This window comes from Rhipicephalus microplus, chromosome 1, assembly GCF_043290135.1.
Source record: "Rhipicephalus microplus isolate Deutch F79 chromosome 1, USDA_Rmic, whole genome shotgun sequence".
Taxonomy (NCBI): Eukaryota; Metazoa; Arthropoda; class Arachnida; order Ixodida; family Ixodidae; genus Rhipicephalus; species Rhipicephalus microplus.
This window is the reverse complement of record NC_134700.1, coordinates 302222220-302248819: the sequence shown is the minus strand read 5'-3', so window position 1 is coordinate 302248819 and position 26600 is coordinate 302222220. Positions and strand designations below refer to the sequence as shown.

The window sequence follows — 26600 nt, the reverse complement described above, 5'->3', positions numbered from 1 at the left end:
TTGTGCATCATTTTTCAAAAGTCACTGTCGCAGCGCCCGCTTTCAGATGACTGGAAATTGGGAAAAATTATCCCTATACCCAAATCACCTAACACTTCTCTCGTCTCCGCCTATAGACTGATTTTCCTGCTTTGCTCATGTGCGAAGGTATTAGAACATATTATATTCAAGCATTTCTCAGTTTTTATCGAGGAAAATAATTTAATCAATGACCGACAACACGGCTTTCGAAAAGGATTCTCAACCGTCACACAACTGTTGAAAACCGTTCATGACATTGCAGCTATTCTAGATAGGCAAGGCCAGGTTGACATGATTTTCCTAGACTTCGAAAAAGCATTTGATTGTGTGTCGCACCCAAAACTTCTCGCGAAACTTAAACCTATACTAAAAAACAGTACATTAACTACATGGATTGAGGCCTACCTTTCTTATCGAAATCAAATAGTTTCTATAGATAACGTCCAGTCTGATTCACGACAAGTGAAATCGGGAATCCCTCAGGGCTCTGTGCTTGGGCCACTTCTTTTTTTAATTTTTATAGACGACATTGCCAATGATATCCCGGTTTCTATTAGGTTATTTGCAGATGATTGCATTCTCTATCAGGAAATACGTAGTGCAGACGACCAGGCTCTTTTAAACACAGCGTTAACAAAAATATCTTCTTGGTGTGCAGTGTGGCAAATGAAGATTAATGAAAAGAAAACGGTAGCTATGACCGTTACGCGCAAGCTGCTTCTTTTGAAACACTCATATTCCATCAATGGTCAAAAACTATCGTTTGTTAAAACTTATAAATATTTGGGGGTTGTATTAAGTGCAGATTTTGAGTGGAATGAGCATGTTTCCTACATTGAAAAGAAAGCTTTACAGAAACTAGCATTTCTAAGACGTTCCTTGCGCAAATCTACCCCCAAATTAAAATTAATTGCGTATAAAACTTTTATCCGCCCGATCCTCGGGTATTCATCTGTGGTTTGGGACCCTCATAGCCAAGTATATATTAAAACACTTGAAATGATTCAAAGAAAAGCAATCCAATTTGTATATAATCGCTACAGCGCTCTGACGTCACCCAGTGAACTGTTAAAAAAAGCTGACTTGGATACTTTGCAGGCAAGACGGCAACACGATCGATTGAAGTACGTGTTTCTACTTTACCACGACAAGTTACGCATAGACAAGCATGCGTACATAAAAACGGTTCATCGACGATCAACTCGTTCCGAGCATCCAAAAAAACTGAAGGAATATTCCTGTCAAACAAAAGCCTTTAAAAACACTTTTTTTCCGCGCACTGTCACTAATTGGAATGCTCTTTCTGCCGATCTGGTGAACTGCGAAACCGTTCAGTCGTTCATGGAGAAACTCAAACACCAGCAACCCACTTGACTTTGATCTTTCTTTGCGCTTCGCCCTCTATTTTTCCACTGCGTATCCTGAACAGGCTTCTATTTATGTTCCACTTTTTATCACTTTTTTCATACCAATGCATTGTATTTTTGAAATGTTGCGATTTTTGAACCGTTATATGATGATTGTTTCTTAGTTCTGTATGAGCTGATGTTTGTCATCATAGTTTTTTTTGTATGTGTACGCGTAAACCACTACAATTGTGTAAGTACTAGCGTTTTACTTTGGTGTACTAATTCTTCATGGTGTAAACTCTACGTGATGTGTTTCCTTTCCTGTTGTATCTTCATATTTGTTTCCTTTTTTGTATCACCCACCCCTGCCTAAGGCCTCATGTGTGAGGCTGGCAGTACTTCGGAAATAAATAAATAAATATATAAGTCGACTATATTGTTACGTAAAATGAGACGTGACGTGACAATTTTCCAGTGTATTTACACCGATAAAATCGAAGCGCAGCACACAAAGCGGGCAATTCAGTCCTCTTCATCGTCTTCTGTCCACAGAATAATTCACCCTTCATGCGATAGCTACGTAGCATTACCCCCCGGTTGTAAAAGCACCGGCTCGATGCACTTTATACGTGTTCTTCAGAAGGAGGGCAGTATGGTTTCAACCTACTGACGTGGACTACGTCACTGGGGGTGTTTGCAGACAGGTTAGTCCCGGAGACTGGAATGACCTCATAGGTAACGTTCGTTACCCGTCGTATGATACGATAAGATCCCTTGTACTGAAATAGCAACTTCTCTGACAATCCAACACGACAAACTGGGCGCCAGAGAAAAACTGGAGGACCAGGTGAGAAGTCAACGTCGACATGCTTGCTGTCGTAGAGAGCCTTTTGGATTGCTTGTGAAGCCAACAGTCTAGAGCGGGCAATCTGACATGTGTGGTCGGCACGAGCGACAGCGTCGCGTGCGTATTCACTCGGCAAAGGTGTAGTAGTCTGTAGTAGCGTGTCCAGTCTTAAGGTTCGATTACGGCCATAGAGCATATAAAAAGGTGAATAACCTGCGGTATCATGACGAGATGAATTATAGGCAAACGTCACGTGAGGTAGCGCGAGATCCCAATCATGGTGGTCAGATGAGATATACGTCAAGAGCATGTCCGTGAGGGCGCGATTAGGCGTTCGGTAAGCCATTTGTTTGAGGATGGTAGGAAGTGGTCAGTTTGTGTTGCGTTGAGGAAGAGCGCAAAAGGTCGTCAAGTAGGCATGACAAAAATGCGCGTCCACGATCGGTGAGCGATTGCCGATGAGTGCCACGGTGTAGAATTGCGTCGTGGAGCAAAAAGTCGGCAACGTCAGTAGCAGTGCTAGTGGGTAGGGCTCTAGTGATGGCAAACCTGTTCGCATGGTCTATAGCAACGGCGACCCACTTGTTCCCAGAGTTTGATTCAGGGAACGGTCCGAGAAGGTCTACACCAACACGAAAGAAAGGCTCGGTAGGGATGGAGATCGGGTGAAGGAGTCCAGCAGGGGGTGCGGCAGGTCGTTTTCGACGTTGGCATTTATCGCAGGAGGCCACTTAGCATCGAACGAACCGCGCGAAACCACGCCGAAAGAAGCGGCGCTGGGTGCGGTCGTGCGTGGGAGATACGCCAAAGTGGCCGGCAGTTGGTTCATCGTGAAGCTCATGCAGGACCGCTGAACGTAGATGGTTAGGCACGACTAGAAGTAGCTCAGGGCCATCTGGCTAGATGCTACGATGGTACAGCGGGCCATTTAGGAGAACGAACATGCAGAGTGACACGTTGTTAGGGTCAGATTCCAGACGTGCAATGAGTGATCGCAAGGAAGGATCACGACGCTGTTCATCACCAATCTGACGAAACCTAGACATGGACATGATAACATGATGCTGCAGGGGCCAAGCTCGCCGACCGATTGATCTGGTTGGTCAACAGGGTAGCGGGACAAGCAATCGGCGTCCAGACGGAGGCGTCCAGACTTGTAGGCAACTGAGTAAGAGTACTTCTGAAGACGCAACGCCCAACGAACAAGTTGTCCAGAAGGGTCCTTCAGTGAAGAAAGTCAACAGAGAACGTGATGATCTGCGACGACAAGGAACGGACGGCCACACAAGTAAGGACGAAATTTCGAAACCGCCCAGACAAGGGCAAGGCGTTCTTGTTTTGAGTTACGCTCAGACTGTGAAAGGAGACGACTTACATATGCAATTACATGATCAGTGCCCCACTGAGTTTGGGCCAAAACTTCCCGATGCTGTGACCACTAGCGTATGTACGCACTTCTGTAGAAGCATCTGGGTCGAAATGTGCAAGTATGTGTGGTGTCGTTAGAGTGGTGATTAGTGAAGAGAAAGCGTTAGCTTGAAGAGGACCCCTAATAAAACAGGATGACGTGTTTGAGAAGGTTTGTGAGTGGGCGTGTGAGTGCCGCAAAATCTTTCACGAACCGACGAAAGTTAGCGCATAGGCCCACGAAACTGCGAACATCGTGGATAGAGCGCAAAACGGGAAAGTTCGTTACTGCGCGTACCGAAAGCATCCACAAGGTGGCCCAACACAGTAATTTGACGAAGATTGAAGCGACACTTCGAGCAATTCAGCTGGAGGCTGGCATGTCGGAATGTTGATAGAATGGTCGAAAGGCATTGAAGGTGTGTGGCGAAGGTGGGTGAGAAGATTATCACTTCATGTAAGTAACACACGCACGTCGCCCATTTAAATCCTTGAAGCAGCGTGTCCATCATTCTCTCGAAGGTTGCTGGGGCATTGCAGAAACCAAACGGCATGACCTTGAATTGGTAAAGGGTGCGGGGGTAACAAAAGCAGTTTTCACACGATCCATTTCGTCTACAGCAATTTGCCAGTAGCCAGATCGGAGGTCGAGAGATGAAAAAAATGGTGGCGCCATGAAGACAGTCAAGTGCGTCGTCAATACGTAGAAAAGGATACATGTCTTTCTTGGTTATTTTGTTAAGGTGCCGATAATCAATACAGAAACGCCAGGAGCCGTATTTCTTTTTTACCAAGACTACTGGGGAGGTCCAAGGGCTTGACAATGGTTCGATGATGTCTTTCGATAGCATGTTCCCCACTTCCTTCTGAATCACTGCTTGTTCTGATGTGGACACACGGTAAGGCCGACGGTGGACGGGCGCAGAGTCACCAGTGTTAATTTTGTGCTTGACAATATTAGTCTGGCCCAAGGGACGATCACAGATATAAAAAATTTCACTGTAGAAGGCCAAAACGCGGCAGAGAGCGTTGGCCTGATGAGGCGGAAAGTCTGGTCCAATCATTTTCCGAAAGATGGCTTCGGCAGAACCGGGTAACTGTGAGACCTCGGCTTGGTCCGGAAAAGTTACAGTGACAACGTTTATGTCATCATCTCTTATGGCAGTGAGTTGAGCAAGCAACATCTGGTAGGGCAACACTTGAGGAATGAGGCCGAAATTTAGGAGTGGAAGAAACACACAGTTGTCCACAATGGTGGCGATGGTATGCGGCACTGTAACACTGTGTGTTATTCGTACGTCTGTTATCGGTGTAACGATGTAGTCTTCATCGAGAACTGGAGGGGTTGATGACAGACAGACGTATCTCACAGCTCGAGGCGGCAAAAGAACAAAAGTGGTTGGACCCAAGCGACCGACGGGCTTTTCACAGGCATCAGAGAGGAGGGGAAGGTCGAGACTGAGCGTGCCAGAAGAACAGTCAATTAAAGCCGAGTGTGCCGAGAGGAAATCAAGGCCTAGTATGATGTGATGGGGGCAAGGATCTAGAAGGGCAAAAAGGACTACGGCATGACGACCAGCAATGTTGACATGAGCAGTGCACATTCCGACGACTTCTACAGCGCCGCCATCGGCAACACGTATGGCTTGAGTCGTAGAGGGCGTCATGATCTTCTGCAAAATGCGGTCTAGATGAGCGCTCATAATAGATAGGTGGGTGTCTGTGTCAACAAGGGAAGTAACAAGAACATTGTCGACTTTTACTTCAATGAGACTGTGGTGTGGGGGCAGCGTCAGTAGAGGGTTTTCGGGCATCATTGGTATAGCAGCTTCACCTCCATAAGCTGCAATATCTAGTTTTCCTGCTGCGATCGTGCAGAGAAGCTTGGCGAAAAAGCGCCGAGGCAGCAGAGAGCGGGATTGGCGGTGAGCGGCGGCGATGAGCGGCGACGGTGAGCGGGAGTAGCGGCGACCGGAAAAGGGGCGTCAGTGGGGAAAAGATTATGAGGAGGCGGCGAGTAAAAGTAGGACAGTGTAGCGACTGGACGTCCAGAAGTGGTAGTGCGCATATAAGTAGGATAGCTATGACGTGGTGGGTTGGACCAGCGGCGGTGGCAATAACGAGAAATATGTCCAGGTTGATGACAGAAAAAGCAGATAGGCTGGTTGTCAGGGGTTCGCTATTGCATAGGGTTCTGGAAGGGCAATGATGGAGGAGATCGGTGAGCGTTACCTGGGGGGTATGGGCGTACTTCAGTGTGGGTCACGGGACACGCTGACGGAAGATCGATATTAGCGAACTCCCGCCTTACCACAGTTTGAATTAAGGCTACTGATGGGTGTGATGGGTCAGTGGCTTGGGTTGTAAAAACAGGCTGTTGAATGGGACCTGGACAGGCAGCTTCAAGCTCCCGACGAACGATTCGAGTGACGTGGTCATAGGTGAGTAGTTGGTGAGTGGCTTCACAAGAAGTTGCGGCCGTGTTGGGCAGTTGTGTGAATTTCTGCATGATATTGCCCCGCCGCGGTGGTCTAGTGGCTAAGGTACTCGGCTGCTGACTCGCACGTCGCGGGTTCGAATCCCGGTTGCGGCGGCTGCATTTCCGATGAAGGCGGAAATGTTGCAGGCCCGTGTGCTCAGATTTGGGTGCACGTTAAAGAACCCCAGGGGGTCGAAATTTCCGGAGCCCTCCACTACGGCGTCTCTCATAATCATAAGGAGGTTTTGGGACATTAAACCCCACATATCAATCAATCAATTTCTGTGTGATACGGCGGCTCTTGAGGTGTTCAAATCCCTGGAACTCTTTGATGATTTCATCGATGATGGTGACGTTAGTGTATACAAGCAGGTTGAAGGCATCGTCAGCAATGCCTTTGAGCACATTCGATACCTTTTCAGGCTCAGGCATGTGTTCGTCAACCTGGCGGCAAAGGGCGGTGACGCCGTGATAATACGCGACATAGGATTCGGTAGATGTCTGTGCCTGAGTAGCCAACCGATTTCGCGCAGTTATCTGTCGTGCAGCGGTGTTCCCAAAAAGGTCACGGATGTTCTCCGTGAAAGTTTCCCAGCTGGTAATGTCGGCTTCGTGCATCTCGAACCACACCCGCAGAGGGCCATCAAGGTAAAAAGCATCTTGGCAAGCTTGAGTGTCCTGTCCCACCTGAAGCTGGCGCTGATCTGTTCATACACGTTGAGCCACTTGTCAACGTCAAGGCAAAATACGCCAGGATCATGAACAGAAGGTAGGACAACGTAGGTAGGAGTTACAGAAAAGGCGGGTGGTGAAGACGATGTTCCTTGAACTTGTAACATGGTAGGACCCGTGATGATGTGGCTGTTGCGGAGCTTCATGATTGGTACAGGGAAGGACCAGCACATCCACCACAAATATGTTACTTAAAATGACACGGGACATGACTATTTGCCAGTGTATTTACACCGATAAAATCGGAGCGCAGCACACAGAGCGAGCAAACCAGTCCTCTTCGTTATCTTCTGTCCACAGAACGGTTCACCCTTCATGCGATAGCAACATAGCAATATAAAGCCAGTAGAACAGCCACCACTTCAGATGAAAAAGAAGCAAAAATAGTGTGCTTGTGCCCCCGGAATGAGACTGCTGCCTTAATGAGTTTTTACTGTAATGAGCTTTGAATGTGTGTGCTTGCGTGGGCGCACTGACGATCATGCTGCGGCTAGCTTGTTGGTGCAATATTATTCACTTCCTTATGTCACTGCTTTTGTACATAATCTTGCTTTTATTTTTTGTGCTTATTTTATGGGCTTGCTGCTTATGTATAAATGTATATGTAAACTGAGGGAACATTAAGCTAAATTAAGGCTAAATTTTATTCCTCTGTGTGTGGCATGAAAAGCCCTTGCATGCTCCAAACACAGAGGTAGGTGCTCCAAAAGCAGACTTTGCCTGTTCCGATAGCCACTCCAAAATACTGGAAGGCGTTCCTACCACTGGACCACTTTATTGCGATTATCCGCCGATAGCAATTATATGCACTCTCTCGGCTGCATTTTGCTGCCGGCATCATTCACCGTATACGTATACGTATCTATATATATGAAAGCGCAACAGAGAAAGATAATCTAGAAAAAGACTCCGGCATGCAAGATTGAACGTCCTACCTCTTGCTTGTGAGTGGGAGGCATTAATCATTGAGCTAAGAAAGGGTGCCTCTTTCAACGTCAAAACGTCAAGGTCTTTATATCTACCACTTACCCCTGGCGATTGCCACATAGGGGGAACTATCGTGTTTTCAGTATTACCAGCAAGATGGCGTAATGAGCGCACGTCTCCTAAAGCCCGTGTCACCAGATTGTCACGACGTGGCGGTGGCGCGTGTGCGCCTTTATCTCGAATGAAGAGAACTGTACGCTTTGAGATTTCTCACCAGAACGATTCTGTTGTAGTTACCAGGCACACAAAGATCATTGCACAGTCCCTGTTTGCAAAAATGGCGCGCTTTTCAGACACAGCGAAGTAACAACTGAGACATTTATTCGTGTTCATCTCTGCCTGTGAGTACGTTTCGTGCGTGAATTGTGCATGAGAAATGCGGGGCATGTTTCGATCTGCTTGCCATTCGTTGGGTGACCTTCCAATTTATTCCTATCGCGTTCATTGCTTCGCCTTTGCGGCCAAGGTGTTACTTTTTTATTTTTCGATTACTCATGCATTTATACGCCGCGTAATTGTCAGTACTAGTATGATTTTTGATGTCTAGAAAGGTTACTGGCAGTCATTTGGAGCAGTGTAGGACATTTCTGCAGCCCTAAAAAAAAAACTGTGTCAGTTTTTTTTAATGCCACTCCTATTTCTCAGTTTTAAGAATCTCTTAGAGACAGTAAGATTGAACGTGTTGGTATAACATGATAAAGAGTGCTTAACAGTGCAAACGACAGGAGAGGATCTCTTGTCGTGTGCGCAGAAATCTTTTGAATTTCAGAGTCCCCACTTTGGCAGAACAACATTTGAACTTGCAGAGTCTGTCTAAAGATATGCAGGTGTGGCAAATGCTAATGTGGACTTCATCATAGCCTACACTGTAGGATGGGTCATAATACTATTTTTATAAAAATAGCAGTTGTCAAGTTTAGTCTGAACAATTTAGATGGTGTTGAAAAGTTCGTGCATATTTTTTTCTTTTTCGTAATGTAAGCTTATATAATACTGTTCCAAATTTCATCTTTCGTGATAAAAATAGATGCTTTTTCATAGTAACCTGCTCTAAATTAGGATTTTAGTGCTCCAAAAGTAACATTTTGCTGCTCCAAAGTTTGCTCCAAATTCTATTTCGGCCGTTGCACCCCTTAATATATGTGTGTGTGTCACCGCCCTGCCAGGGCCCTCCCCCCCAATGATGGGAGAATTTGGGTCCTGCAATTAAAACAAAAACTAAATGCAAGCGAACAGGAACAGCCAGGATAAAAGCAACACCATGTGCTTGGTTTGGAGTGAATGTGGGACTTGGCAGCAAAGAGAATTCAAGTCTCTTGAAAAACTGAGAGACAAATGAAGAATATTCCCCAATTCGTAAATGAATTAGAATTCAACGATAAAGTAACAAAGATAGGGTACTTTACAGTAAAGTATGGGCTGTAAAAGAAGACTATTGGTTTGAATTTTTATGATTTGGACAGAGGTGTACCTTTCATTTTATCATTATGCTCTCGTGATATGTTTCACGCCTGATACGATAGTATCTGCTTTTGAAACGAGCAGATTGTTTGGCCAGCTTGTACTGATAATAATGCACCAATTCACTCACTTCTTAGGTATGCTAGTGGTGCCACCATTCTGGCGTCCAACGAGCGGGCTGCACAGCGCACCCACAAAGCTGTACTGCGGGTAAAGCCGATGCAGATAGCATACACCACTGCATGGTGAGCCTTCAGTTTTGCAAAAGTGTCTTTGTATTGAATCTATTCATTGACCAGAAAAATATGCATGGCATATAAAAATATTAAGCAGTCGCATAATACTTCGGACTACCACCTTTATCTCTTTCCTGTCTGAGAGAAAAAAAAAAAGTAAAAATGCTGATTTGCTCCAAAAGTAGTGTTATTTGATCTGTTTTAATAATCTTTTCAAAAGTTGAATGGGAAAAATTTGAGTATTTGACTGATAAAAGAGACCTACACATATGTGTGGGCTGAGATTTTGTTCTTGTGATCGGCTGCTGTGGGAAGTACCCTCAGAATGGCTAATCGAAAAAAATGAAAAAACATTTCAGCCCTGCGCATGGAAAATTTTGGAGAATTTTTGGCCACTCTAGAGGGACATGTTGCTTGCATCTTCCACACAAACTAAGACCTGGAAGTGTGCAGTGAAGTCCTAATCTTACTTTCATATGCATATACTGCTGAAAAAACATGTAAATCAGGGATGCACGTGCTAGGGCGCCATTTTTGATGGGTGATTGCTCACCCCTCTGGTGACGAAATCGATGAACTACTGAAACAGATCTCTTCTCGCAAACGTTGACATGAGTAGCACGCAGTTATGAAACCAAAACTGAAGCATGGGCTGTTCAGTGAGCGTTGTTATTCACCCACATGTTTGTGCATGTCAGGCCGTAAAGGGTTATGACAGTGCTCACACATGAGCATGTAGTTATGGTGCGCTCAAAGAAGTGTTTAAAAATGAAAAGAAAAATATTTGTACTGATATTGCATTTGGCTTTCTTATCTTGTATTATATTCCATATATAATAAAAAGAAAGGCAAGAAGGGTAAGATGGAGCTCGGTTATGAGAAATTCGAAAACAGGGGGTGGGTTTCGACAAACGGACTTGTCTTTTTCAAGCTTGTGTGTGGGTGCGCTTTGTGTCCCTATCTAAACAGAGGAGGAAGAAAGGGCACCGTGGCGAATTGGGTGCGTCAGAAGAAAAAGGGTATTCAGTGATAAGAAAAATTTAGTGTTGGTGGGGGGTGTGTGCGTGTCACTGATTTAAAGTTTTTTGAAGAAAGAATCACTTAGAATATCCTATAAGGAAGACTTGACATTTAACGGTCTCTGCTACTCATGTACCATACCGCATGGACTCAAGAGCCTCTTTTGAAACATTCATATCTACTGGCTGAGGTGTATTAAAGGGATCGATAGCTGCCAAGAACGTGAAATGAGATGACACCTCTGATGGAAAGGTTCTCTATTGCACTGACTCAAACCAACGCTGTTTTGTGTGTGTGTGTGTGTGTGTGTGTGTGTGTGTGTGTGTGTGTGTGTGTGTGTGTGTGTGTGTGGAGAGAGAGAGAGAGAGGTGAATTCATATCTCATACTTTATTGAAAGTTGGCAGCACTGGCAGTAAAAACATGTTCTTACTCTATGAAAATGTACATTATAGGGTCAGGCTCTTGGAGTGAGCGGACACAGCAGACGCGATTGGAATGAAACAAACGACACACATTTATTTAACTACTTTTAGAATGATGATATCGTCAGCTGAATTATTATAACATTAATTGTCATCAACACGCTAAAACAACCGGACACAAAACTCAGCATAACAAACACAAAGCGGCGAACACTTGACTTACCACGAGGGCCCGCGAGCGACGAATCGTGGTGCCGCTCCAACAAGCCCACCGTGAAAGACAACCGTTCGCGCCAACCGTCCCCAGCCAAAGAGACCCGCTCATTTCTCCCGTGCCGCCACTAAGGTTTGCAGCCAGGTGTCACTGCCGGCGCCACCGTTTTAATCATGATGATGATGGTGGTGCTCGCGAGCACCACGCCATCTACCGCCATCATCATGATGATGATGGTGGTGCTCGCGAGCACCACGCCATCTACCGCTCGGTAGTTGTATACCCGAAATGCGGCCAATGCACGAAACACTTACGGCACGAGGTGCAAACAACTTTACAGGGGGTGTTAGCACCCTTACAACATATAGGTCTGTGTACACACAGTTTCAAGGCCGCTAAATTTTTGGAACGAGTTAGTTTTTTCATCTACTCTTTGTCTCAGAAATTATGCACACTGCCGTGTGTAGTGACTTTTTCGATGACTTGGTTTAGCGCATGTATCCAGTCACCACCCACGACACTGCAAACAAGGTATCTTTGTCAGACAAGCAAGGCGGATCAGTAGTGATGATGGCAACCATGTTCACCACTTAAACAACCTAAAGAAAACGTTGGTGAAAGAAATTGGTGGTGAAAGTACAATGCCCTAGGCAAGGTCCACAAGCAGCACGTAACTTGGACCGGAAATCAGTGATAGCTATAAAAGCCCCCATAGCACAACCAAACCAGCTGCTTGCATTTCTGAACAAATATTTAAGTGCGCTTACAAACATTACTAATATTCTCTGCAAACATTATTCAATATTGAAATACCTCGGTTCAGCTGACGCTTTATTCAAGCAACAGCAAGATGGCGCTGATGTTAAAGAGAGACGAAGCGAAGACTGATGATGGTTATTGACAGATGAGGAAGATAAGTCCAATCAATTCTTAAACTAATTTCCCCTGTGGACGGAAGCGGCCAGCCTGGCCGCAAATTACGCTGTGGAACGCATACAATAGGGCTTGAGATGCGAAACGTGCACAATCTCTGTCCCACGGCAGTGTTGGTCAGTGGGGGCATGAACAGGTGTGATACGGTAGCTCACCGGTGAGGTCTGTTCGACAACTTTGTAGGGGCCAAGATAGCGCGACTCAAGCTTCTCGCATAAGCCAAGCGTTCGTGCAGGAGTCCACAGAAGTACATCGTCGCCAGGGCGGTAGAAAACGACGCCGTGAGTGGCATCGTAACGATGTTTGCAATCTTTGCTAGCTTCGGTTTTTACACGGGCAAGACGACGGCATCGAGCAACACGGGACAGAAATTGGTCGCAAATGAGTGGTGAAGAGTTGACGGGGCCAGAAAAGAATGAAACGTCGAGTGGTGATGTCAGTTGGCGTCCGTATACTAGGAAAAATAGAGAACAAACTGTGGTTTGTTGAACTGACGTATTATATGAATTTGTGACAAAGAAAAGAATGGCGTCCCAATGGCGATGGTCCGGTCGGATATATATGGACAGCATGTCGCACAGCGTGTGATGAAATCTTTTCGTTAAGCCATTGGTTTGTGGGTGATAGCTAGATGTTTTATGAATTGTTTTTCAATGCTTGAAGAACTTCACTGAGCGTGCTTGAAAGAAATGCCTTGCCCCGGTCGCTCAAAAGAACACAATGGGCTTCGTGACGTAGGAAAAAAGCATTCAAGAAGAAAGTTGCTACTTCGAAAGCAGTTCCTGAAGTGATCGAGGCCGTCCCAGCGTACCGGGTCAAGTGATCAACCGCGGTGGCGATCCATCTCTTGCCGTCTGATGTAGTTGGTAGGGGCCCGAAGAGCTCAATTCTGACTACAGAGAATGGCTCCCCTGGGCAAGGAAGTGGTTGTAGTGTCCTGACTGGAGCAGTAGTGGGCCGCTTGCGGCGTTGGCAAAGTGCGCATGAGGCAATATACTTAGCTACCGTCGTGGAAAGACCTGGCCAGAAGAATCGACTGCGAATGTGCTCGTAGATTTTCTAGTAACCAAAGTGGCCTGACATTTAGGTCGTAGAACTTCAGTGCGTAGAACTTCAGTGCGCAGAACTTCAGTGCGCAGAACTTCAGTGCACGCAGAACTTCAGTGCACGCAGAACTTCAGTGCGTAGTGCGCGTGGTACAACGGGAACCCATGGATGGCCTTCAGGGTGGAAAATGTATCGATAGAGCACATCGTCCTTCAATTTGAATAGCCGGAGTTGTTTCCGGAGCCTGGCACTTAGGGAAGATTAAGCACCGGTAAGCCGACCGATGAGGTCAGTGCAATAAGAATCGGCTCGCTGGAGAGGGGTAAGCACTGATGGATGCGTGGATGAAGATAGGGAAGAAATGGATGATATCCATTTCTTCCCTACCGTTTAGAAACAAGTTGTTTCTAAACGATGACGTTTATGGGTGGGACGACACAGCTGGTCGCAGGGTGTTTCTACGTAAGTCTTCCCGCTCGAAAAAATGACAAAACCAAAATAAAAGTGAGCATGCGCAAAAGACTTTCCGATTGCTGTGCCTGAATGCTCAAAGTGTATGCAACAAGCAAGAGCAACTCGAGCACCTTTTGCTTTCTTACGTCCCACACGTAGCAGTAATATCGGAGACATGGTTGCACCCTAAAATTCCAGATAATTGCATATTTCCTCCTTCATACTCATGTTATCGGAAAGATCGTCAAACAAGAGGGGGCGGAGTTGCTATCCTTGTTAAACGCGAGGTATCGTCCGTTTCCTTGCCTGATATTAATAGCTGCCACGAAAGTGTTTTTTGTAAAGCTGTAATTGCTGGTAACCCTATTATTATTGCGGGAGTCTATAGGCCCCCTGGCGCCCCACCGGCTTTCTTGATAGACCTGTACGAGCACTTAGAAAAATACCGAAATTAAAACATCATTATTGCAGGTGATTTTAATATGCCAGGCATGCATTGGGAATCAATGAAATGTGGTTCTATTGATGTGCAGAGTGCTGAAATATTACTAGACATGTCGCTTACTTACTCCCTTACGCAAACAGTCCTTGATCCTACGCGCGTGACAAGTTCAGCTTCTTCAATACTAGATCTCGTTTTCTGTTCCACAAGTTTTGAATCCTGTATGGCAACAGTTTTAGATGGCATTTCTATTTATTTATTTATTTATTTTATCACATACTGCGGACCAAGTATGGTCCGCAGTATGTGGTAAATGGCATTTCTGATCACAAATTATGTATGTGATCACAAATTATGTATGTGAGTATGTGATAGATGCAATTTCTGATCACAAATTGGTCAATTTCAATTGTTCTTTACCTCGTAGAACAAGGTCATCTAGACCTGAGCCCATAGTTGTAAAACAGTATTCTGCTGCAGACGATTTCCAGATTGTTCACTACCTAGAAGAAGCTTTGCTATCATTTTGCGACGGCAGTGTTAACTCGCTATGGACACGATTCAAATTTTATTGCCACTTCTGCATTCGCAATTTCGTTCCAGATAAACTTAAAAAAGTTGGCCGTACAAACCCCTGCATAACGCGCGATCTAATTCACCTAAAACGCAAAATTAAAAGGCGAAGAAAGCAAAGAATAGCTAATGATGTAGTTCTGCGCGATCTAAGTGATACTTTAGCATCCAAGTTGAAGGAGGCTAGGGAACATTATTACACCGAGACACTAGGCCGCTTTGCGGCAGAGAGTCCACGAAAATTTTACCGGTTCTTACAAAACAAAGACAACCGTATCCCTGATGAAATAATGAACGGAGAAACCGCTGTCACGAATAAAAGCGAAATAGCAAACGCATTTAATTCCTACTTTCAGAGCGTTTTCTCAAGACCACAAAACTTGAGTATTATGACGGTGCCAGGTCCTTCAAGCCTAATAAATATATCCTTGGAAGGGGTGACAGAACTATTATTGCAGCTAGACGTAAAAAAATCGACCGGCCCTGACGGTATCCCAGCTGTTTTTCTAAAGAGGTATGCTGAAATTATAGCTAGATTCCTAGTAATAATATTTGATGTTTCGATTAAAACTAGTTCAGTGCCCGTAGATTGGCTGCTAGCACGTGGAATTCCGGTATTTAAGAAAGGTAACAGATTATTAGTCAGCAATTATCGACCAATCTCCCTTACCTGTATTTGTTGCAAATTACTAGAACATATTATAGCGAAATATTTAAATACTTTTCTTGAACAAAACAAAGTAATTCACAGCACGCAACATGGCTTCTGACGGGGATTATCTACCACCACACAATTATTAGCAACTGTCAACGAGTTCTCCAAAGTTCTGGACAAGTCTGGACAGGTTGATGTCATCTTTATGGACTTTTCCAAGGCCTTTGACAAGGTCCCGCATATCAAGATAATAGATAAAATGAAGGATATTGGCATTCCTCCGGAAATAATTAACTGGGTCATAGCATACTTAACGAACAGAAAACAGTACGTAGATATAAACGGTTTCACCTCTGGTTATTTGGGGGTGTTATCTGGAGTCCCGCAAGGGTCAGTTCTTGGGCCTATACTATTTAATGTTTATATTAACGATTTAGTTCAAGCCATCCGACCTGGCGTGTCTGTTAAGTTATTTGCAGACGATTGCATAATTTTTAATACCATAAATTCTATCTCTGACCAGCGTGACTTGTGTGAGAACTTAATCTACATAAAAGAATGGTGTAAAAAGTGGGAAATGGTAATTAATTTTGAGAAAACTGCATATTTATGTCTGAGTAACAAGATCCGAAAACTGGAGTTTACTTATAATGTAGGTGGATACGCTATCAGGCAAGTAGAAGAATTCAAGTACTTGGGCGTAACGATTACATCAAAGCTTAGCTGGACAGCACATATTGATGGTATATGTTCTGCTGCCAGGAGAAAATTAGGCTTTCTAAAATATAAATTGGGTCGTTCTTCTAGTTCACTAAAACTTAAAGCCTATAAAGTCATAGTTCGTCCTTCTCTTGAATATGCCAGCATTGTGTGAGACCCCCACAGAGCTGGTAATATACAGAAAATAGAAAAAATACAACGATTAGCTGCTCGATTTATATACAACCGGTATAGATGTCGCGATTTGCCGTCAGCCCTGTTGCAGGATGCGAACCTCCAACTTTTGGCCGATCGAAGGAAAACTGCACGGCTTAACTTTTTCCGCCTTTTATACTTTTCCAGATCAGGATTGCATGCATCAGATTACATAACACAAGACACAACCAGGTCTTCACGTCATAAACATAGTCATAGCATTACACCTATATTTGCACGTACTAACATTTACAAGTACTCATTTTTCCCGAGAACTGTCTCTGATTGGAATGCTCTGCCCCATGACTCCCCTATGCTCAACACGCCGAGATGAAACTATACCCTTTTCTTGTCGCTTAAGTCTGCTTTTTTGCCTGTATTTGTCCCTTGTTTTTCACGAATTTTTATTGTACATGAATTTTGTTCTGCAGTGAATGTATACTGCAGCGGAAGTGTATGTATGTAGTAGAATTTTGAACTGTATTGCCCTCTCCTGCATGGACCATACTTGGTCCGCAGTATGTGATAAATAAAAAAATGAAATAAAATATCGATGAGGCATCCTCCGCATAGCCAATTTGACAATGGAATGTCCCGTGCGCCGAAGACTGCAGCAAAGGGAATTGTGACAAAGCGTCGGCATCTTGGTGTTGTCTTCCGGTCTTGTAGATGACGTCAAAGTCGTATGATCGTAACCGGAGAATCCAGCGACCAAGTCGCCCCGACAAGTTTTTGATTGTGGACAACCAGCAAAGAGCATGGTGGTCTGTCACAACAGTAAAATTTCGACCATGTAGATACGAACGAAATTTTTGCGCCGATTCCTTGTCCACTAGCGTTAGTGTGTAATAACGTAGGGGCCTTGTCATTGAAATAACAAAGCACCGGTGGGAATGTCAGTGCGTGCTTGAGTTCTTGAAATGAGGCTTGGCATTGATCATTCCCATTGAAGGAACGGGTACTAGCAAAGAGCTTGTGGAGAGTAGCGGCAATAGTGGCAAAGTTGCGAATGAAGCGGCAAAAGTACGATGCGAGTCCAAGGAAACTGCGTAGTTCTTTGGAATGAAAGGGGCGCGGGAAATTGAGGACGGCGGAAATTTTGTCCAGATCGGGCTGGATGTCATCTTTACTAACGAGATGTCCCAGAACTTTTATAGCTGTGTTGCCGAAATGGCACTTCATTGTGTTTAGTTAAAGTCGAGCATTGGAGAGACATGTGAGCGCTTGATCTAGGCATTGCAGATAATCAGCAAAAGTGAAAGAAAACACGACGATATCACCAAGATAGCATACACAAGTTTTCCACTTGAGGCCACGAAGAACAGTGTCGATCATCCTTTCAAATGTGGCGGGAGCATTCCATAGGCCGAATGGCATCACTTTAAAGGGGTACTGACACAAAAAATTTGGCCTCCCGTTTTTCTGCTGCAATGCATTGCTGTAGGGCTGTTAGTCATGACATGACACATTGTTTGCTGCCGCCTGCGACAAATAAATTATTGCAGGCCCCTCATTATCAATCAGTTTGAGTTTCAGTTTGAGAGAGTTCCTAGCGTGTGCAACTGTTGCCACCTTGCGTGTGCAACTATTGACCCCGTCAGCACATGAAACTGTGACACACTTCCGCACGATTCGCAAGAAGAATTACTTTCGAATAGGAAATGGCACTAGAATGTTGCCAAACACAAAACTTTCTAAGCGTGCACCACGGTCACACACTCAGAAACAGCCGCCAAGAAATATAGACTTCGGAAACTAATGCGGCAAAAGAAAAATGGGGGTTATGGCGTCATCATAACTTGTTTTGTTGGCCGCAGCGTGGCGACATGAAGGAAATAGGGGGTCACCTGTTGGTCACCTCCGACTCCGAGTGTGTCTATAGTGCTATGGAGTCGGTCGCTCTCGCAAACTTCAAAATTAATTTAAAATACTTTCCAACCTATATTCGCTGTTGATATCTTGCAGATGGTATACAGATGTTCACGAGAATCGACCCCGCAGGCTATCTCGGGCCCCGAAATTTTGTGTTAGTACTGTCACGAGGCCGTTTAATGGGCAATCTCTCGTGTAGGTTCGTGTAAACAGAAAACCGATGACATAACCGTCATCGGGAAATAAGCCGACGAGACCATTTGCTTCCACCCAAATCTCCAACACTCAACATATTTAGAAATTCCTAAAAGACAAAGACAAAGAACACAGCATGCGTAACTAAAAAGAGGTTAGCAAGAAGAACAAACAGCTAAAGACGTGAACAGTGCATTACATAAATGTTCAGTGGAAAATAAACCTTGTCACGACATAGCGGGACGAGGTGCTTGCAGCGAAGGCTGTGCTACCAAGGCATGGACGCACTCACGCAAACGATGACAGCGGTGATCTGGGGCTTGCGACTGATGCGATGGAGTAACAGTGAAGACGCACTCGTGCAGCAGGGAAAGACTGGTGATAGCTTGAGACGCTCACGTAGTTGACTGGCACGGAAGGAAGCGTCTGGCTGGTCGAAATCAGTGACCTTTCGGCGTTTGATAGCCGCAGCTCGCACACGAAGCCGGAGACGTTTCTTGGCCAAAGCCAGAAGACCAGAACAAGCCTGGCCCAGGTCAGGTGACGAGAAGAAGCTCTGTGTCCAGGTGGGAGACTGCTGGGACCTTGATGCAAGAGCTCTGCTGGCCGCCGCTCCCGCGCCCTGGCAACCTTCTTCACTCGGTCCCGACTCGGTCACGTCTGCTTGGCTTCGCTGTTCTTCTCCCGTGGCTCTCCTAAATCTCCGTGGAGGCACTTTATTGGCCCAAAATGTTCATGCTCACACGTGCCGCAAGCGAGCGTCTTCATCGTCCTCTTTGGTTCAGGCTGATGGTGTGGCGCACTTTTCAAATGCGCACAATCACATCACAGTACCCCTTTAAACTCGTAAAGACCGTCCGGCATAGAAAAGGCGGTCTTTTGTTTGTCTGCTTCGTCCATTGGAATTTGCCTATATCCGGACTGAAGGTCAAGGGTGGAGAAGGATTGGGTGCCTTGCAATGAGTCAAGTGCATCATGTATACGGGGCATTGGATATGCATCCTTTCGGGTAATCTTGTTGAGCGCACGGTAATCAATATAAAATCGTACCGATCCATCCTTGTTTTGTACCAATACAACGGGTGATGACCAAGTACTGGTAGAGGGTCATATGATGTTTCTTTTTAGCATATCGGTCACGTTCTGCTCGATGATTTTGCGCTCAGCCAAGGAGACTCGGTAGGGACGACGGCGTACAACAGTCTGCCCTTCAGTGTCAATGCGATGATGCGCAACTGTGGTCTGTCCCAGTGCCGAAGCATTGGCGTCGAAGGAGGCCTGGTGTTTCATTAGCAAACTTAGCAACCCCTCACGTTGAGAAGCAGAGAGGTCGGGATTTATCCCGGGAGCGAAGGAGGAGGAAGTAACAGGCTGGCCTTGTTGTGGCTGAGCTTGCAAGGCGTCAAGAGAGAACAAACGTACCGGTTGGGTACCACATAGCACGACACTGCAGAACCTTGGGGTAGGAGGACAGGTTCTGGGGTAGGGTTCAGGCCAAGGACTAGCGCAGTGCTGTCTTTAAACCGCACCAGGCTGAAGGGGAGTACAATGTCGCGAGCTAGACAGTGGCTGGAAGGGGTGATAAGGACATCACCATTGGCAATATTCGGAAAAGTGGTGGTGATGAGTTACTCCTGACCCGGGAGCAGTATAGAATCGGAAGCTGTGAAAAAACGCAATGGTTTCTCATCGACGCGTTTGCTGCAGTGATCGGTCTCGGTCATCTGGACTACACGTTGACGGCAAGAAATTAATGCAGATGCTAATGAGAGAAAGTCCCAACCTAAAATTAGTTCATGAGCACAAGAAATTAAGAGAGCGAAGGTGATGCGATGAGGAATACCATCAATGAAGACACGCGCTGTACATTGGGCCGATGGTCTAATTATTGCTCCATTGGCCTCAATCAAAGATGATCTAAGGTAGGGCGTCTTCACTTTCTACAATGGAGATCACAAGTCGGCACGCATAACTGAAATAGTTGCTCCCGTGTCCAACAAAGCCAACACCCGCACACCTTGCACAGTCACCAATAATATGTTTGACGGTTGTTCAGGAGGACTTGGGTTATTTTGCCGCGATGCAGTTTTCTCTCTAAAAACTGCACTGTTTTGTTTTCCGATCGCTGGGCAGACAGTTGAGAGACAGGCCGAAGTGGTGAAACAGAGCGTCAAAGTTGTGAAGGGGAGCGTGGTCGGGAGGCACGTGTATTGTTGGTCGTGTTGGAAATGTGCACACGAGACGGAGATCGGTGGTTGGAAGGACTGTCGGCATAACGGTAGTAACCTCGAGCACATGTGTCGTGATGTTCAAAAGTGGCATAACCACGACGTTCATCTTGCTGCCGACGTCGGCAGAAGCGGGAAATGTGTCCTCGAATAGTAGCAAATAGGCCGTGGGGCCCGCCAAAAAGAATGGTTGGTAGGGTTTGGTGGACGGGCGACTAGAGGTGCAAGATGATTGTGATCAGGCACAGGTAATGGTACTTGAGACGGCGAGGGTTGCATTGAGGCGATCTGTGCGTACGAAGCGGGTTGGGGGCAAGGTGGAGCATGGTGGGGGCTTTGAAATGCTGCCCTAATAATGCCACACAAATCGCTAGAGACGGGTGGAGCAGGAACGTTGTTAGCAGAAGGTACACTGTAGGCTTGCAATTCCTCACGAATTATGGCTCGAATGATAGATCGGAGCTCCATACTGTTTGCCAGGGGGTTCTCAGAGAAGTCGGGTCGCAGGCGGATTGACTGCAAGGTATCAAGCCGCTGGCATACAGAGACGACGTCGGAAACCGTGGAAGGGTTGTGTGCGGCGAGGGCATTGAAAGCGGTAGGTCCGATACCCTTCAGAAGGCGCCGGACACGACCAGCTTTTGGCATGGTGTCGTCGATACGGCAGCAAAGTGCAAGCACATCCTCAATATAAGAAGTGTAGGACTCTCACCTCAATGTTGAACGCGTTCTGCCAATTTCTTCCGAGCAACTTCTGAACAGACGGCCGGTGTGCCGAAAATACGTCGGAGCTGGTCTTTGAAGGAAGACCAATCCCAGAAGCCACTCTCATAATTTAGGAACCATGTCTTGGCAACGCGTGCTAATTTCGATGTCTCGTTCCAGTTGTTGTAGACACCTGTGCGGCCATAGTTGTCGAGCCAGTCTTCGACATCTTCACCAGGCAGACCGGAGAAGATTGGAGGCTCCCGAGGGGGGTTGTTGACCAGGCTGGGGTTGGCAGCGAGTGGTTGGGCTGGCGGGTGGTTCGGTTGGGCTTGCTCTTGCGCCATGGTGCTCTGCTGGCATAAGCAACGTCTCGAACGGAGCTCCAGGAGCTGGCTTTGGATGTAGAGAGGTTGAAGAGATCAAGAAGTACCTTCCACCACTTGGAGTACTACGGTTCAGCTGACGCTTTATTCAAGCAACAGTAAGATGATGAAGGGGGACGAAGCGAAGACTGATGATGGTTATTGACAGATGAGAAAGATGAAGTCCAATGAATTCTCACAATATTAACAAGCAATGAGCACCTAAGAAAGAAGTTTCCCGAAGTTCCTATGGTTGTGCATTAGCGCAGTTGGAATTTTAAGGCCATGTTGGTGCATGCTAATGTAAATTATTCTACTACCCACATAACACTTTGTTCTCGTCAAAAATGCTATATAAACCATTACACTACCCACATAACACCTTGCTCTCATCAAAAATATAAGACTTGCCAACACCTTCGTGATGACATTGGAGTTAAAAGCACTGAAAGTGATTATGTGCGTCATATAAAATTTAGCTTTACCTGCACTAATTCAAACGTTGTCTGCATGATCGAATGTACATATTGTCACAAATGGCCCATTGCCAGAACAAAACAGCCAGTTAATGTTAGGTTTAAAGGGCGTTGTTCAGATATGACCAAAAATTTTTCGAAAGCATTGTCATAGTATTTTAGTGTAGCAGGTCACAGCTTCGACGACCTCAAACTTTACATTCCTCAATCAGACTTCTGTTTTCATTGTTAGTGCATAATTTTTTTGTTAAAGGAAAGCTCTTGATTTCTTGTATGCTGAAGCATAGCATATCAGCATCACCACTTGGTTGGCATCATGAGATGGAGTACACTTCACTGTTGAACAAGCTGTAGAATTGGCTCACTTAACTTTGTTCACCTGTTGCGATCACAGCTTCGTAATAGGGTGAGCCAATCCTGCAGTCAACGATGCATAGTCTCATTGTTTCCTCGTCATGCCTTGTAAAACGCTGTGCAGAGCATGACTGCTTGTACTATAACCTTTGAAGAACTGTTTGATTAACACTGTGCTTCACATAGCTTGCAAAGCGTGCTTTGGATCTGCTCAAATTTTGATTGCTCAAACTGCTAATTTGAAAGATTTTCAATTCCTGCTCTGTGGTGTTGCTGTTACATTATATGTTTTAGGATAATTGCCAAAGGTTACCCCGTGCATGATGAGGTCAAGGAAAAGGTCGCCATGAAGCTTATATCTGTGGGTGACTCAGAAAAACGTGTAAGTGCAGTCTCCGATTTCAGTAATGATGTGCATTGTAAAAGACGTTATCATGTTTGCGTGAGCATAGCACACTATGATTGCGGAGGTCAATGAACTGGTGATGGCACATTCCACAATAAACAAACATTTGGATGCTCACGATTGCAAAATTATGTTACATATTTGGGGTTCCTAAAAGGGAAACAATCTCACCTGCATGCTTAAAGTGGTAAGCTGCCAAGAAATTTGTACGCAATGCTCGAAAAAGAATTCTCAGAATATATGAAAAGTTATTTCTCGTTTGAAATTCAAACTTGGGACCAATGCATTTGCGCAGTGGTTACCCTTTCATCTGTGTTAACCGAATGGCTAGTAAAACGCATTGTGTGGGTGAATCGCACTACAACCCAAAGCACAGAATGGGCATACAATGTGGCAAAATCAGCCCTTGTGAAGCCTACATTGTACAGAAATGTCGGTAAAAAAGAAAAGTTATCATTAATAATCCACCTGGTTGGCATACAGGAAACTTGTACATAACAATCTTATAGCACATTTTTGTGCGAGGATAAATTGACTGGCAAGTCAAAGTTAAGGGATGTGGAAAAATCAATGTTCATTTGCTTCACATTATCACATAATTTGCTTTGTTGCTGCGATCCACTGAAGGCTGGTTAGATTTTGAGAGAAAACTATTTTTTAATGATTTAAGCAATTGAGGCTCAGATCGCATAGAAATCAGGTTGGTGTTATATTTTTTAGTCTGAACTCCGTATGGGCCTACTTTTTTCAGCCTTGCTGCTGTTAAAATAGTGGTTATTTCTGATGTATTGGTTATTTTTTACTGTGTTTGTTTTGATATTGCATATCACTTCTGATGCTTGTTGAGGCAATATCTGTTCACTCAGCATGATATTCTATTTCTTACAATCTACAGCATGTGTTAGCTCATGTGGTGCACATCAGTAATGAGCATCTGTGGCTGAATGGTAAGAAAGCGTTTGTAAATTAATGTACGATATATATGCAAGTTCCAGCTTGGACTGTAGGTGAAGAAGAACAAATTAGACAAATTCATGTTATGCATCCTGTTGGCACTTCACTGTGGCCATTACATTATTGCCGGCCATTTGAAGCTGCAGACATTTCTCGCTTACCTCATGCACATTGATCTGTTATCGGGTCCCTGAAATGGTTTTTAAAAACTTTTTAAAATTTGCATTTGTTTGTAAGGTTTTTGTCCATTGAAAAATAGCTGTTTTCTCCAAAAGCTAGCATCACTGTGTCTGTGCATCAGTTATAGTGTGGTTCATTGCTATTTGTTCTGTTCAACCTTCAAGTAATCCTATTATTGCAAGGCAAAAAAATGCAAAAGGCTTTTATTTTAATCTGGCAGGTAGAAGTGTTACGGAAGTTCAGTAAAACTGCGGCCAAGTCACAGTTGGTGAAGACCGTAACTGCCGAGTGCCGGACCTTGAGCAAGAACACCAACATGGCCGTGAGCCTGCTTCAGGTGGCCACATCAAACGGTATGGCAATTGAGCATGCCCTTCTGACCTTCTAACTTTTGCCGTTGCCACTGAGAGAAGTGGGGATTGCTGCCATCAAAAGTTAGAATGTGAATAAAGATTTCCCGTAGAATGGTAGGGTACCATTCATTGCCATAGGAGCACTCAAGAACTGCAACGTGTTGAACAAGCATTACAATAAATGCGAAGCATTTCTCTGAAAGGCACACTAGCTGATGATCCTTTGTTGATGGTGTATACAAAGACATTGCTATGCAAATGTGTCTGTATTGTTCTGTTTTTTTCATGTGTGCGTGCAGTGCACAAGAGTTTCTTGCGTGCTTATGTGGCCAGCTTGGCATCTTGCGTGATGGGTGACTTGAGCCCTAACGCCTGCCTCACGAAACACCACCAAGGGCGGCCCTTGGTACTGTCTCCTATGGCAGCTGGTGCTGCCAGACCTCAGGTGTGTTTCATTGCCATCTGATTCCTGACATTTCTTTTGCACCCTTTCCTGTTTGCTTCTTTCATGTTCAGTGCATTATGTTTAGTCAACAGGGTGAGTTATCTCTCTAGCCTTCACGTGTATGAAACAGTATATACAGGGCTCAGCGAACTGTGAGCAAGGTAGGAACACACACATGAAGCAAAGAGTAGGCACACAACACGAGCGCCCGTGTGTGTGTTTCTCCCGCACTTGCAGTTCACGAAACAATTATGAATTACCAACTATCCTACCTTTCTATCCTGTTGCAATATACAGGGTGTTTCAAGAAATGTGTCCAACATTATTTAAAAATTGCAGAAAGGAGGCATCTGTGTGCTACCTGCAACGTTCCCTTTACTGTGGAAGAAGGCATCTTCAGATGCACAAAAACAGTCATTACGGCAGTAATTATGAAAATCAAAACAATTGACTTTTTAATAAGGTGAAATAGCCGACTGAGTCCAGTGGGTGAATGCATGTCCTTCCTGCGAATAGTCTACAGCCACTTTAAAATTTTTGGAGAGTGCCCACTGGTAATCACCATGGAGTGATGAAAGCTGGCTAATTTGCAGGGCTGCAACAGCTGGGCCAATTGCACCAATTCGATACAATTCCCTATTTGTGCGCCGAGCTGCGCCAAAACCATGAAAATTGCTGAAGTTGTGCCACACTGCACCAAAATGCCTGACCAGCCTCAAAATTTTCTTATTTGCGCTACCTTGAGCGAGAAATGAAGGCCACGATAGCCACCTGCAGTTTTTGTCATCAATCAAAATCCAAGTGTACTGTGCCTATAGCTCTGAACCACGGTGTAAGTTTATATTCATTAGGTCATGACACCCATGAGACGATATCGACATGATAAAGTAATACAGGTGTCACACGAGCACTTTTAATTGCGATCAGGGTGATCTGGATCGGTTTTATTAATCTCAAACTTTGTGGCCTCTGCTACACGGCCCACGCTAATCCAATTTGGGCTTGGGTCAGATGAAAAGCACCAAGTCACTCGTTGCACTTGCGTTTCGTCAGACATGTCATTGACAAAACTCAGCGTATGGTGTTTCAATAGAGGCACCGATATTTCAATAGAATCACCGATATGTTATTCATGCAAGAACCACTCGAACGTCAAAAACTTTGCATGCCACTACAAAAGTGATTTCATAATTTCATCATTCGGTAGAGTTTTCTTTGCACTTATGGGTATTTCTGTGCGATATTCTTAGTCTTCACTTTTATTTCTCATGACACCTGCTCGTAGCTGTCCAGTTGCAGCGAAACGGAAATTTCGTACACGCCAGAGTTTCACTTCTGGTGCCTCAAGTCTCCCAGTTGCTCCTGCGAGTGGTGAATTACTGTAAAGGTCTCTTAATTCGACAGCAAAGTACGCGTACGCTGCGATGTAGTCAAAAAGCTGGCAACACTCATAATCAATTTGATTCGAGGTGCTCCAACTGCTTCGAGGGAGCGAGAGTTGCACTTGCTTGCATGTAGTCGAAAAGCTGGCAACACTCCTAATCAATTTGATTCGAGGTGCTCCAACTGCTTGGAGCTTGTCTCCAAGCAGTTGGAGCACCTCGAATCAAATTCAAGACAAGAGATCAAAGACAAGAGTTGAACTTGTCTGCTTATCGTCGGTTGCTTCCATAACTACGTGTGGTGAATATGAATCTTAAAATATGCAACATTACAGATATCTTATTCAATTGAAACAGTTTAAAATTTTTTTATACATAAATATCTAGCTTATTGAAAGTATTTTTTACAGAACTATGCTTGATGTTTTGTATTCATTTGCGTTCAAAAAGCTCGGCCAAAGGGTTGCAGACGACATCAAATCGCGATCTCT

At 44.9% G+C, this 26600-nt stretch overlaps 1 protein-coding gene across 3 annotated transcripts in view; it reads left to right on the top strand.

Moving 5' to 3' along the window:
• LOC119159474 (mitochondrial mRNA pseudouridine synthase RPUSD3) overlaps positions 1-26600 on the top strand; it is a 112030-nt gene that overhangs the window by 59536 nt on the left and 25894 nt on the right. For 2 of the 3 annotated variants that reach the window (XM_075865716.1, XM_037412241.2), the window contains 4 exons: positions 9421-9528; positions 22684-22771; positions 24150-24282; positions 24582-24727. In XM_075865716.1, the coding sequence (XP_075721831.1) occupies positions 9421-9528; positions 22684-22771; positions 24150-24282; positions 24582-24727 (475 nt within the window). The remainder of the gene's footprint in view (positions 1-9420; positions 9529-22683; positions 22772-24149; positions 24283-24581; positions 24728-26600) is intronic. The other variant, XM_037412242.2, reaches the window with a different exon arrangement.